General features: G+C 38.0%; 1 protein-coding gene across 8 annotated transcripts in view; it reads right to left on the reverse strand.

Annotated features, from left to right (window-relative positions):
- Window positions 1-14,878, reverse strand: part of MTMR1 (myotubularin related protein 1) — a 37,792-nt gene that overhangs the window by 22,456 nt on the left and 458 nt on the right. Inside the window, exons 2-12 of one of the 8 annotated variants that reach the window (XM_064426905.1) lie at window positions 12,089-12,194; window positions 9,582-9,605; window positions 7,329-7,382; window positions 5,888-5,963; window positions 5,011-5,105; window positions 4,693-4,800; window positions 4,188-4,289; window positions 3,416-3,499; window positions 2,709-2,858; window positions 1,777-1,965; window positions 1,130-1,315 (exon numbers count right to left, since the gene is read on the reverse strand). In XM_064426905.1, coding sequence (XP_064282975.1) covers window positions 1,130-1,315; window positions 1,777-1,965; window positions 2,709-2,858; window positions 3,416-3,499; window positions 4,188-4,289; window positions 4,693-4,800; window positions 5,011-5,105; window positions 5,888-5,963; window positions 7,329-7,382; window positions 9,582-9,605; window positions 12,089-12,194 — 1,174 coding nt within the window. Of the gene's footprint in view, window positions 1-1,129; window positions 1,316-1,776; window positions 1,966-2,708; window positions 2,859-3,415; window positions 3,500-4,187; window positions 4,290-4,692; window positions 4,801-5,010; window positions 5,106-5,887; window positions 5,964-7,328; window positions 7,386-9,581; window positions 9,606-12,088; window positions 12,195-14,878 lie in introns of all 8 variants that reach the window. The other 7 variants (XM_064426902.1, XM_064426906.1, XM_064426904.1 and 4 more) reach the window with 7 other exon arrangements.

The following is a 14,878-nucleotide window of genomic DNA, read 5'->3' on the forward strand; positions in this document are numbered from 1 at the left end:
ATCAGTTTCTGCTGTCAGTACCACTGAAGTGAAGTAGCATGTAAGGGACAGATCCATGAAGAATGTCACACATGCATCAACTCTTTGAAACAATTTAAATGGATTTCCAATTGCTATGCTACTGTCACCTGTCTGACAGGGGTATCAAAGTTCACTCCTGAACTGCCTGATCCAAGAACCCCACCAGAGTCAGTGGCAATGAAAGGTGACCACAAACACAAAACAGATGACTGTAAAAGGCCAGGCTGATAAGAAAAGCTTTCCAGATGCTTACATTCTCAAAGCTGTTTCAAATAGTTAAAATTCAAGCAAACAATAAAATTAAACTGTTCACAAAATATCATTAAATCTGGCTCTTAATTTCGTGTTTGCTCCCTCTACTGGCTCTGCTGCAGTTGTCAGCAGGCACTGCTTAACAGAGTCAAACTAATGAATGATCCCAAACATGTTTTGCATGAGTGACATTTGAGCCAGCTTCTAATCAAACAAATTCCACTCCATCTATATTACTCATAAACTGAGGATTAAATGTGGTAATGAAATAATCTACTCTACAATAATTTCAAAGGTTAGTGAAACTGACTGTAAAACTGAGTGTGGTAGTGATTTATTTTAATATTATGTCAAATAATGGGGCAGATGATAACCTGATAGATCACTGGTTACAAACAGCTCATGAAAATGTAGGTGCCCATCACAAGAACTGTAACATTGCACTGAAGGAGGGAAGGATGAGAAAGACTGTGGAATTCACAGTCAAGTTCTTTTGGCAGTGGCTCAAATATACTCTGAAGTTCCCAGTGCATTCTTCCAAACAAGAGGGATAACCCTAGACTGCCCACAAACATTCCTTCTCAAGAAAATAAAACACAGCAGTAAATATGACACTGCATTACTGGGAATTAACTCACTATCTCCCAGGACATAAAACTAGAAATACCACATTATTATGGAATGCTTAAAATGCTGTGTTATAAGAGATTATTTAAAAATTACACTTTTCCACAAGAGTATTCTGATTAAAGCAACATGCTTGAGTTTCAGCATTATTTTAGCAATATTTTCAGAAGTTTAAGTTAAAAACATAGTTTAAAAAAGTAATTGATTTTCCACATCAGAAGCATTTTACCCTTATGTATTCCAGCCAGTGTGTGGAGTCCACGTTTGACAGCCACCGAGTCTCATCAATCGTGGGATAAACAATTTCTTTAAGTTTCCGCAGGGATTCTCTCATGACATGAATATTATGAATCTCCAGAAAAACCAGCTCTGCATTTGGGTAGGCACTTTCACTTTCATATCCTCCACCTTTAGCCTGACATTCAAAAGGTAAAAACAGACAATGATTAGAACATGTAAAGGACTTCAGTATAAGGTGGAGAGTTATTTTACTCAAGTCAGCATTTTCTGAGAGAAGGGATTATTTTAGCGCTGATAAAAACATATGCTTCTGTTTTTCTTAAAAAAAGGGGTTTTTTTTTAGGTGAAGGAAATTCTAATTGTAACAGGCTACATTTGATAATACAACCATATACCTTCACTGTTTTATTAATGAAAGCTTTGGTCTTCTGTGAGCTTTACTGCATAATTTCTCAGCTATATCTTCATGCTGTCTTTGATTCCTGTCAGCCTTTCTAAAATGGTAAAAGCAACTTACCTTCCTTCCCCTTTTAGGGACTCTTTCTTATCTTTTTTCAACATTCTGATATCTGGCTCAGATATCTTCAGCCTTGTAATAAGGCTGATGAACTAGTGCCAGTTATGATACAAACCTACCTTGTTTGTATCTGCAACACTATTCTGCCTGGCATCAAAGATGATGAGTTTATGTGACTGAGCATTGGCATCCATAATTGTCTGCAAATATTTTTCATCTTCCTTGCAACGTTTATCATTTGGCCCAACTGATGGCTGACTGCATCGTGTTATTGTTGCTTGACTCTCAGGATGAATCCAGGATAACACCTGCAACAAGAGAACACTATTTAATTTACTACACTACTATAAAAGCAGCAGGTCAGAGAACAACCAGACAATCACATTGCCTGTCTGGCATTATTTCCTGGCAAATCAACAAATGCAAGTTTAAGGACAGGCTGATGTAAAAACATATTGACAGCACACTAGCACTGACTGCTCATCCCAAATCTGAGCCTGAACTACACAGTGATTGTAAAGATCTTAGCTTCTATTTCTAAAAGCAACTAAGTGTGTATTATTCTAATTGGGGAAAAAAAAAGGGCAATGAAGGAATAAAAGCTTCCATGTGGAAGACTATGGACCTATACACTACCTTTCTAAGCAAGAAAACCAACACAATCTAACATATTTAAAGGGGTTCTAATGCTACCTTGTCTACTCACAAGCAAAGCACTATGGCTATGACACATTCTACTCCTAATCAGAACATCAGAACACAAGCTCATACATGCCAGAGCACCAGATACCACTGTGGCCTAGAAGTGCTAATCCAAACAAAAAAATGTACTACATAGCACAATAATTGTGCAATTAAACTCACACTTGAGTTGCTCCCTTCAGTTCTAAACCCTCTGAGTCTAAACCTTCTTTCTTTTCCCCCCACCCCAACTCAGAAAGGAAGCCATCTCACTGTTGCTTAAAAAACAAAGCCTAAAAGAACACTAATAATTTTTTTAAAGCTACACATTTCTACAACACTTCCATTTTCTTGTACAAATTTCACTTACAGGAACTCTCCCTTTTGCTCTAAATGCTGCCACTTTTGAGAGGTCATCGTCCTTTACACTGGTTGGCACAACAAGAACAGCAGGGTATGTGTCACAGAGCTCATAGGTGCTGTTAATTTTGGATATTTTCCAACTCTCATTGGGCAAGCCCTGTATGGAAACAAAACAATTTTGCATTTTTCAGGTTAGACCTTTGCATATCTCAGTTTGGGGCAATGGAAAATTTTATGTGCTGCATACTTAAAAAAAAAAGGCAGATTTTAAGTCTTCATACTGAATCATAAACCAATGGAAGTCTCTCATACAAAACTGATAAAGAAAATAACCATATGGAAAATGCAGATTTTTAAAATTATAAACTATGGTTACTCTTCTGTTGAGTGATGCTTATTCAAATTCAATTTTTTATAATGCCTGTGTTTTGTAGAAACAACACTTGAGAAATGTGGATTTCAGAACCATGTCAAGTTAGACCAATTCACTCAAGTACTCAGCACTTGTATCTCCACCAACTTTAGCAGGTGCTCAACACACTCAAACTCAGGGCACTTGCATTTTATTATCTAAACATGAGATACAGAATGTCAGTCTATGTAGCAAGAGCTACACAGACTGAAAATGATGAGTTTTCTGTAACATTTTTTCTTTGTTTAAATGGCTCTGGGGGAGATGGAGAAAAATAATACACCAAGTATTCTATCACTTACCTGCCTCTTATATTCTGCCATTGGATCATACACTTTCCAGCCATTAACAGCAAACTTTTCTTTATAGCTGAATGCAAAAAGAGGCTAAAAACAACCAAACAAAATCTTAAATTATGGCCTGACAGGTTGTAAGCACAATAACTTACAGTTCAAAACAGTCAACACCCAATTTAGTATTTCCAATCTAAAGCAGACATAACACCTTCAGTCAAAATTGGAAAACACTGAGTTTGTTCATTAAGTATGAGTTCCATTAAGTATGAGTTTAAAGTTAAAAAAACAAACAAGATAAGAAACAGAAAACTGAAGTTACTTGCCTCTGATCACACAGCACATCAATGGCAATGCCAAGATGAGAAAATTGGTTTCCTACCTCCCAACCAGCTCCTTACCCACACAAGCAAATAAAACAGAATTCTTCAGCTAACTAACAAGAAGACTAATTGTACTTATTTGTTGTATTAGATAGACCTTCTAGATTTAATTATCTACTGCAGAAAATAAGAGTCAATACATACATATTTTTAATCAGCAGCATTAGGCAAACCTAGATCTCAAGGGTTATGCAAAAATTAACTTCACCAATAGCAGGACACAGCAGGGTTTGATGAATTAATGCAAAAAGCACACAGGGTCAGAGTGGCCTGCCTGCTCTGCAACAGATTTTATGAATCAACACTTCAAAGTTTGTTATACAGCCCTTGTAGTTCCTCCCCTACACTTTCCCAAAAGAGGAGAGCCAGTGACAGCCTCTCTCCATCTCAAGACTTACCAGTCCATTAGAAACAGGAAATGCACGTGTTACAAGGTTTTCAAAGATCTCCAGTCTGTTCTGCTCTTCCTGTTTATAGGCCAGCCGCAAATTTCTCATATCCTGTCAAAAATAAGTTACAGTCTTACCATATGATAAATTTAAAAAAAAGAGAAAAAACAGTTATAAGACATTTGATTGAATGAAGGCATATACAGAACACTGAGTCACTACCACCATCTAACCCCCAACAGAACAGAGCTGTGTAAGCATTCATGAGATAACTAGAACTGTCATTAGAGATGCTTGATACAAAAATTGCCACTTTTTCTTTGAATTCACTCTTCAGACAAAAGGCAGAAGTGTTTTAGACTGCAAATATCATAGAGGAATTGAAATAAATGAAGTATGATTCAAATACAGGGAACTGATCAGACAGAAAAACAGCACATGGGCTGGCAGATTCTTCTTACAGAAAAATGAAATGAAAACACGTTACTATTAATAAATCTCTACCATGCCTTACCTTGCAAACTATTTCTATACCACATGAATTGTCTCCATGGCTCTGTACTCCAATTTTTTCAACCCTACTTATAACTCCAAGGGGAACATCAACAACAAAAGGTGGATCCTGAAATTTGTATATAAAACAAACAGATTTTATTACATTAGAAGAAATACAAATTACTATTATTCATGTGCGTTTCATTAGAGCCAACAGTAATTTCAGTTTAGTAAACTGCTGTGAAACATCACACTTCACTGAATTTGTCACTTTCTGAAATCTACTTCAGCAACATTCCTACCTGAAGCAACAGGCAGACAGACAGTGAAGCCTTACCCTCTCCACACTTTTGATAAACATTCTGAAGTCCGTCACTGTGAGGGTACCACTGACTGCTCCCATGAATGGACAGATGTACATAACATCCTTAGCTGGAAAACAGAGCAATTAAAGCTGTGTTTTACTATTACAGGCATTTGTTGCATAACAATCTATTTCCACTTGCAACTCACAAGATTTTGATGCTTGACCTCTTTAAGAAAGTCTATTCTTGCAGAGTTCTTTATCTGATCAATGAAAGCAATCAAATTCCTGCCCTGCTGCTCAGCAGCTCCTGAGCACTTGGGGCAGGGCTGCAGCAAGGGCAGGCAGGTCCCCAGCATCTGCAGGTACCCCCAGGTGCACAGCACCCAACTCACCCCAAAGACAGAGCATCCAAAGTGGCAATTACTGATCCACATGCACCCAATCTCCAAGTAATTCAGCTCTATGCCCATATCTTTGTTTTCACTTTTTTCCCTGGTATTCTTTCTAAGCCAAGTACTGCACTGCCAGCACAGAGCTTGCTGTCACATGCCAAAGTGAAATAAATCCCACTAAGAACTGGAAACTAAGTTTACCATAACATCATCTTTTTTGCTGTAAGAATTCTGAATCTATGACATATCCTTAGCACCCCAAGCAGAAATACAATACATACACCTCTATGGAACAAAAAAATCCTTAGGAAAAGAAATATTATCTATATGGAGCAAGTCATCCTCTGGATCTAATTTCTCCTTCCTACACTTGGATTTACAAGACAAAGAAAAGAAATCCACATCTAAATTTAAGTGGCATTATATTAAATAACAAAAGTCAAAAGGAAGTAATAATGTGTTTTTAAATAAACCAGAATTTAACAGTATTCAGTGCAGCACTCAGCAACACTTACCGATAACTTTGATTGATTCTCCAGGAAAAAGTGGAGCCTCTTCCATCTGTGCCAGTTTGTTTCCATCCCGCAGTGCCTGGCAAAAATCCAGAATCATGAGTAAATCTCCCTCTCCATCTGTACCACATCGATATATTTTGATGCCAAGTGCTTTTACTACCAGATTACTGGAACACAAGAAGTGTGTCTTTTTAAAAATCACACTACTGTACTAAACAGTACCACAGTAAAAGAAAAAAACAAAAAAAAAACAACCAAACACAAAACTAAGCATTATAAATTTAACACAGACATACATGTTAGTAACACACTAGTAACGAAGCATTCATGCAACAATTAGTTTCACATGCTAGCTATATACAGCATACAAAAATATAAACAATAAGATCAGCCCAAATTAGTAATTAATAATTTATTAGTGTTTTGCTGAATGCAGGTATTATTTGGAGTATTTTATCTATTTGAGAACATTTTAAAGCTCTTTTGTTTTTTTTTTTTTTTATTCTAACACTGCTTATTTAATATTTGAGTATTTTCATCTGAGAGAATTATATGGCAGAAACTTTATTTATTAACATTTTAACTAACTTTGTGATTGTGATAGCAAGCACCCCACAATGCTCTATTTCAATCAATACCTTACTAAGAGTGCCACAGGTTATGGAATAGATTCACTATAGGAATTTTGGATCCAGATGGTCAGATTAAGAATGAAGTAATAACAAAATACAGAAGAACAATTAGCAATTTTAAAATAAGAATTAGTTTACTAAATTTTCATTGAGGTTAATGGCTTCATTGCTGAATGATACATGATGGAGTCTTTGGGTCCTTTGTTGGCAGCTAAGATTTACAATGTACTAAAGATTGTAATAAAGCATAAAACAGTTTGTGGGACTGTTAAGGACCATGTAATAAAATGATCTGTCTCAGGTCAAAATGAGGGATATTATGGTCTCAATTTTTTACATCCTGAATAAATATAATGGGGTAACTTGTTACAATAAACAACTAATCCTCCCCTTGTACTGCAGCTCTGACCTACACAGAAGTAATTGGCAGCATCTCTCTGCTTCCACACAGATTATCCCAAGCTCTCACTAATAAATAATTTCTGAAACTATTTCAGCTGATCTCTGGCTTCAGATTTCCTTGGAAAATTTTGGAATTTTACATTCAGCACCCAATTACAAAAAATGTGCAGAGAAATAGCCAGTGCTTACAAACTGAGGGTGGATGTGCTGTTAGATGGGGCTTATGCTCAGTATTACATTTTAGACTACATGACCTTGCAAGAAAACTCTGGCACATAACCAGTTACAACTAAATGCTTTCTAGGGCTTCTCCTGAGTGAGAAAAGTAACATTTGTATGCACTGTATGAGTACTACTTTATAGTACCTTGCTACATAGTTAATGAATGAAAGATGAGTAAAACTTGCCACCTGATCAGGTTCTGCTTCAGAATGATAGCCATTGTGTCCATCCTGAATCTCCTGCTTTGCATGAGGCAGCAGTAGGGCAAGAGAGAAGTAACAGCAAAAAAGTTGCAGACAACAGGTGAAAGGACAGAATCTTATCTTTTTTTTTGTTTCCCTTTTTAAAATTTCCTTAAAAAGACAGCATATACTTTAACTCCAGTTTAGCTTTCCAAAATCTTCCACTCCTGGCACACACTACTTTCCACAGAAGAGAATCCAAGCTAGTAGCACCATCCTTTGAATGTTACTTGGCATAACACAAATTGAAAAATCTACTCCCTTTTTCACAAAAGAGTTAGTGCTGGTAGACAAGAACATAAAAGTATGTACTGTCTTTTTAAGACAAATAACCTTACAATGAAGAAAATTAATTTCAGTATGCCACATGCTTATCAATAGAAGAAATTGAGTACAACTTGCAATGGCAGCATTATGGGAAAACTCATGCAATCTTTCACAGAAAAAAAATAGGTTGACATCAAATAGAAGTACCTAGACACCGAAAAAAAGCTTTGCTGTGCAAAACATGTTGTAATTGAACTCTCAGTATTATAGTTTTACATATCTTTCTAGCAACTTCTATGTTGTTGTCTGAAACTTGGCCAGTGACTTCACAGAATCTAAAATTACTACTCATAGCAAAATATGCAAACAATTCACATTTTCATGGTAATTTATTTTTGCATCATTTCCATCAGCAAATCCTGAACATTAGTTCAATTTCTTTAATAAACATAAGGTCCTTTTGCACACCAGAGAGAAGCACAAATGTCATCGGGTCAGTTGAAGGAATTATTTTAACATGTTCAGCCAAAAATGTTCTTCCGTCTTCTTCCTTTAAGGGCTGGAGAGAAGTTGTGCTCATGACAGTCTATTACTCCCAGTTCAAATGCAAAGAACTTCTCACTTGGTCAGGCTGTAATACCAGCCTCAGTCTAAATTTAAAAGTGCTTGCTAGAAGTCAGTTTTTCTTTTTACACTATTTCTACAAGAAAACCTCAAGAACAAGCTTAGAAAAAGGACTTCAGATATCTTCACAGATAATTTGGACTCTACATAAGTTAAAAAAGTTGTAAGTAATTAAGAAACCTTTTCCAGTTATAAAGTAACTAACATTTAGGTATGGGTAGAATTCTGTCATACAGAAATTACTTAAATTTCAGATCACAACTATGTTGTTTCGGAAATCAAAGAAAAGTAGACATTGTGATCTCTGGAAGAAAACCAGCAGGACAATGAGGAAATACACCCCAAAAATTTAAATACATGAAAGACAAAGAAGCAGAGCAGACCATTCAAATATCAAAGCCTTTACACAGAACTGGGAACAACTGAACAAAACCACTTTTTGTTACTCAACTCAGACCAATTATCTGAAGTGCTATCTATTCAAAAGAAAAAAAAATCAATTTGTGGATTTGTATAATTGGACTAAACACATAATTTTTAAATAGGTAAACAACAGTTGAGAAAAAGAAACTATTCAGACTTCATCTCTTGGTTTCAGACTGAACAAGAGGTCTTTGTTAGAATGAAAGTGTTGGACACATTTCATGAACAATGTCAGAACATTATCCAGATCATTTCTCACTCCATAAATGTTACTAAGAGAGAGGGGCAAGAAAACAAGGCATGCCCTTTTTAATCTTCAATGAACAATGGGCAAGCCCTAGTCTCAAAATTATCATTAAAAAGATGTAGGTCATTGCACTAGTGCCTAACTTCAAACCTAAGTTTCAATCCTATTACAGCCTGGTAACAATTAATTTAAAACAAGTACAAAGGCAAGCATGAATTTGGAACTTACTTCAATAGGACAGACACAGACAAAATGCTTTTACCACTGGTATTCTTTAGCACAGACATGTTAGAGCTGCTAACACAGTACTCTGCAGTCTGAAGCACGTAAACCTGAATTGCAAGCAACCATTTTGTCAAAATTAATGTAATAAAACTGAAGTTAGTATTGCACATTCATAATATAATTTTAAAATATTGCTCTCTTACATACTGACTTTCATTGCTCATGTAAACATTGTAATGTATATAAAGCATTTTTGTGGCAAAGAAGCTGTTGCACTGCATAGCAAAATGGCCTGACTGGTTCATAAAACCCATTAATGAGGTAAAGAATGCTTGACACACCAAGATCTCACACAGCACAAGAGACACACAGGTAGGAGGCTGTTCACTGCTAGCCAAAGGTAATCTTACCCGTATAACTGGCCTCCTGTACACCTGTTAGTTAAAATATAAAATATTATCCAATGAAACACATGGATTTGATTTGTTAAAGATACTGTATCTTATTTCACCAGACTTTCAAAAGAACTCTACTCCCAAACATTTTTATTATAGCTGGATTTTGAAAGAACAAAACAAACCTATGCAGAACTAGTAACTCTCATTTGCAGAATTGTTTTGGTCTAAAAAAAATCTCAGACTTCATTTTAGTGATGTAACAAATTCCAAGCTCTTTGGAAACATTCATTCCTAATCACCCTTTTATCCTGCTACACTGTGCTATTGTTAAAAGAGAAGAAAGAGCCTGGTAATCCTTCTAGGTGGAAGACAATAAGCCTGCACTAACAACCATGAAGGAGAGGCACCGGACCTTTCAGAAAAAGACAACTCTTCTCAACTTCTGAAGGTGTTTGTAGCCAGCAACTACAATCTGAGCCGTTTTCATTTATGTGAGCCCCTCATTCAAGAACACTCTGCAGGCAGAGCATGTGTCAGAGAAGACACACAGAGCAGAGCTCAGCTCAGACTGAGATCACTGCTGCTGTGGGGTTTAGCAAGCAAGAGCTCTCCCCGTGCTCTCCAGTTCTGACCATTCCATGCTTCCCTCCTCCCTGGTAAAGTCACACAGTAATGTGAGTAACACTGCCAGATAGAGGAACCAATGTATTTACCTGGTTTTGCAAACATATGAATTTAAACACTAAAAAGAAAGAATAAAGCAATGAGTTCCTGGTAAATCAGCACAAACTAACAGAACTGCCTGACCAGTTCCAGAAGCAAACACACACATCTGACCGACCTGAAGGTTCTGAGTTGTAAGAGAGTCTCTAAATGCAGCAATTTGAGGTAACCAAAGGTAATGAAGACCCAGGAAAGTGCATCAAAAGAGAAAGATGCCTCAAAGGAAAACTGAGCTATAATACAGGCATTGTCTTTCCATGTGTGGATCCACAGCAATAATGAACAAACACAACCTGTCAGTGGTACTGAGTGAGCAACTATAAAAAATTCCATCATGTTATATACAAATATGGGATTTCAAATCACAGCAATGCAATGATGCCAAATACAATTTATCCACAAAAATTCTTAATTTAAACCATCAGGCTTAATCCTTTTCTTTCATTTCTCAGAGATAGAGAATGAAGTAGAATTTTAATTAGGCCTTAAAAATTTATTCCTGTTAAATAATATCTGAGATGAGTTTGGTATAGAGATGGAAGTTATTCAAAATTAAACAGTGCTCTTCATTCCACAGAAATGAACTCTACTCAGAGATAAACTGAAGACCAAGCTTACACACATGGATTTTACTAAAATGAAATTCTTGGCAAATACAACATCAACAGATGCAATGCAAGGTTTTCCCACAGTGTTTTACCAAAAATTATGGCCTTGACCTGGAGCAAGCATTTGCAATTCAGCTGCTGCAGTATGGGAGAGCTACTCTTTACAAACTGCTGACTGTGCCAACTGTGTGAAACTCTGTTGAAGTTGAACTTTTAAATACACTACAGTCAAAAACATTTTGTGGACTCATCTCAGACTCAGGCTGGATCTGACCTGCTGTCACTCAATCTAAAATGCACTGTTTCCAGACAACATACTTTGTAATCACAGAGCATATGTGAATTCAAGTCTAGCTAAAACAAAACAAGAAAAAGACATAAAAACTTTCCAGTGGCCATTCTCTATGAACACAATAAAACTATTACAAATCTAGGAAGAAAAAGGGATCTAGACAGCAGCAAATTGGGCTTCTTAAAGGGAATTGAGATATGGGTAACTTTAGTCACGTTGTGAGAGGAGAAAAACTGCCCATTCCATTCTTGACAGCTGAGCTGAGTGGCTGCTTGAAGGGAACAGCCAGTGAGTGTGAAAGAACAGAGACACAAAAGCACAGTGGAACTCAGAGAAACCATACTGTGCAGCCATCACCTTAGTGACAAAAATATTGCTGGGAGGGAATGAAAAAAGTGACTTGTTTGTTTGTTTGATGTTAAATTCTGTGTCTCTGGAGAAATCCCATCAAAAATGGTACTCAGTTATGTTCCCTATACAGTAACAAAGACATTAATTTATTTTTTGTGGAATCTGAGGAGCTCAATTCTGTACTCTGAATAACACACACCAGAAACCATTTCAACCTATAACTATAATCTACTTTACTAATTATTTTATATAGTAATCAAAAGAAAAGACAACTCACTTTTGAGGTTTTATTCAAAACACTGACTTTTAAGATTTCCTTTCACTTCTCTGTTAATTTTTATTTATAGATTTCAATGGCACTATTCTAAATATGGAGGAAAACAGGAAGCAAATTCAAGAGACTCCTATGGATAATGAGATGTTTCTAGCTCTGAAACACTCAGTGATCACTCAAGTACTTACCACTGGCTAATCAAGATAGCAAAGACCTTAAACTTCCACTCTTGTATCTTAAAACAATTCAATGCATTCCTCAAGTCACTTACCCTGTAGTCTCTGGACACACCCTCTGATGGGACAGACCCTGAAATCTGACTCGAAATGGTTGCAGCTATCAGCTGTTTACACCATTCCACGTGGGATCCAGTCGGGCTACAAAACCAGAAATTTCAAATTGTTTAGCAGTAATTCAAAAAGAGTATTTTGAACAGCACAGACCCAGAAAGCAACACTGTAAATGACCACTAACATAATAAAACTTAGTTTGCTTTGTGGGCAGAATGCAACTATTTTACTGATCAAATTACATAAAAAAATTTTACTAGATTATGTCAGAGGCACAGAGCTGTCAGAAAGAAAATGAGGTTAGGGTCCTAGGAACTTAAAAAATGTTCTGCTCCTTATCCAGTGTAATTTTTACCATTCACATGCTTTTTTCTTAAAGCCATCCATGGAATGGCCAAGTAATCCAAGTTTGGCCAAGTAGTAAGAAACTCCTTATTAATGTGTCCTGATTATTCTGTAAATCCTCAGAATGAAATTACTTCATGCTAGTATTAAAAAATTTAAACTATGCTAATGTTGTATTCTGTATTAAATGCTGAAAACACATATTGTCTAAAGGGTAGCTTCTAGTTAGCTGCAGCTTTTTCCAATTAATGAAATAAGCCCAGGATAATCTTCAGGCTGGGCTTTTCCATGCCACATCACTGAATTGTAAAGCACAGGGTGTTCAAGAAGCCCAAAGCATCTGAACTGCACTAAAGCCCAGGTGATGCAATTTCAGAACAGTCCCCTGAACTAATGCTGCTCACAGTAATGCAGTCCTGAGAGGGAGAAGCAATGACAGTCTTAAGTGCACTAGGTCTGCTTCAACACACACTGGTATCCAAGGAAAAACTGGGAATGCCAGAGGGAACTGCTCCCTGAGCATTACTGCAGCCTCAGTCAGTACCTTAGATAACTGCCACCTTTCTTCAAACCATTCAGCTGGGCTTGTCTACAGACTGAATGCTTATTCAGAAATTAAGTACAGAAAGAAAATGGTTTTTTGGTTTTTTTTTAGTTAATTAATAAACTAGCTTTGGATTCTATGGCTGCTTCATGACACTGAAGTGAATACACTCACATATACCCACAGCCAGCAGGTGCACCACACCTTGGACAGCCTTAGATGAGCAATTCCTACTGAAAAAGAGATCTCTCCTTACATTAACTCTGTCACTATAGCTGGGTATAAGGCACAGATCCATGCAACAACGTCATACCTGAAACGGAAGATCCTTCAAAACTTTTCTAATAAATTGTAATTGCTTTCTCCCCACCTGCATATTCTACACAGGACTAGATGTCACAATGTTGTTTTGCAACTGAAACGCATCCACGATAGTCCTGCTTGAACAACAAAGATAACTCTCAGCTTAGGGCAGAACTTGAACCCAGATGTACTCAGAGAACTCTTCACTTAAGTTCTGCAAAAGAGCCCAATGCCTAAATCCTACAGAAATCCTTTTCTTACCTCATTTATTTCTCGTTCTCTCACATCTCTTTAATTTCCAGTGTAGCTCCTCAGGACTTGCCTAAGTTTGTTTTCAAATAAGCACTCACTTGTTAATTAAGAAAAATATTTATTTTTCTATGGCTTATCTTCACAAGGAATCACTACATCAAAAGAGCTAGTAACAGCAGGAAAACAAATATGAATGCAGGACCATCCCCTGAGACCAGTGCAGGGGATGTGACAGAATTAAATGTCCCACAGAGCACGGATCACACCGATGTGCCTCCTCCCCAGGCACCAGGGGGGCACACAGCAGAAGTGCCTGCCTCTGCATTCCAGCCCACCTGCACTCACACACATTAGCCTGGCCTGGTACCACTGCACTGGCAAACAGGTGAACTGTATGACAAATGGACATATAACTGGCCCAGGAAAGAGCAAGATCAGAAGAAGGGAAGATGAAAACTAGGATAAGAAAGTGCATTAATAACTCAAAGGTGTACATTTTGATGACAGAAAATGGACATTTGAGTTCCATCCTCACTAGAATGATGGAAACCCCTAGGTTTCCACTAAGAGAAAAAAAGAGAAAATACAGAGACAGGAACCTAGCACTGATTTTACATATTCTTTTTCATTTAGTTTTCATCAGGATGAGATTTCCGTTCACTTCTACTCCTTGCTTAAGGGTTTTTAAGCTCAATTCTGAAGCCCACCTTCAGCTGGAAACTTCTGTGTGAAGTCATGTCTCTGCCAGGGCTGCCGGAGGAGATGTGGCCCCACCTGGCACCGCTGTGGTGAGACCGTGCGGACCCACCGCCCACACAGACAGACAGACACACACCAGGGACACCGCACACAGACAGACAGACACACACCAGGGACACAGCACACAGACAGACAGACACACACCAGGGACACAGCACATAGACAGACAGACAGACACACACCAGGGACACCGCACACAGACAGACAGACACACACACACCAGGGACACAGCACACAGACAGACAGACACACACCAGGGACACCGCACACAGACAGACAGACAGACAGACACGCACCAGGGACACCGCACACAGACAGCATTCCGGGACACACCGCACAGCGAGCGGCGCCTGGGGACAGTCCCACCTCTGCAGATTAAATACACCCAGGGAAGAAACCCCAAACCAAGCGGGAAGAGTCTCAAAACCTGCGGGCAGTCTCAGCTTTGCAGGACGCTGCCCAAGCCCCGGGCCGCCTCAGCCTCGGCCAAGCAGGCGGCGGCACTGCCGGCACACGGCAAGCGCGGTAGGAAACTTTGACAACGGCCGGTTCCCGCCGCGGACCATCC

This window comes from Passer domesticus, chromosome 7, assembly GCF_036417665.1.
Source record: "Passer domesticus isolate bPasDom1 chromosome 7, bPasDom1.hap1, whole genome shotgun sequence".
NCBI lineage: Eukaryota > Metazoa > Chordata > Aves > Passeriformes > Passeridae > Passer > Passer domesticus.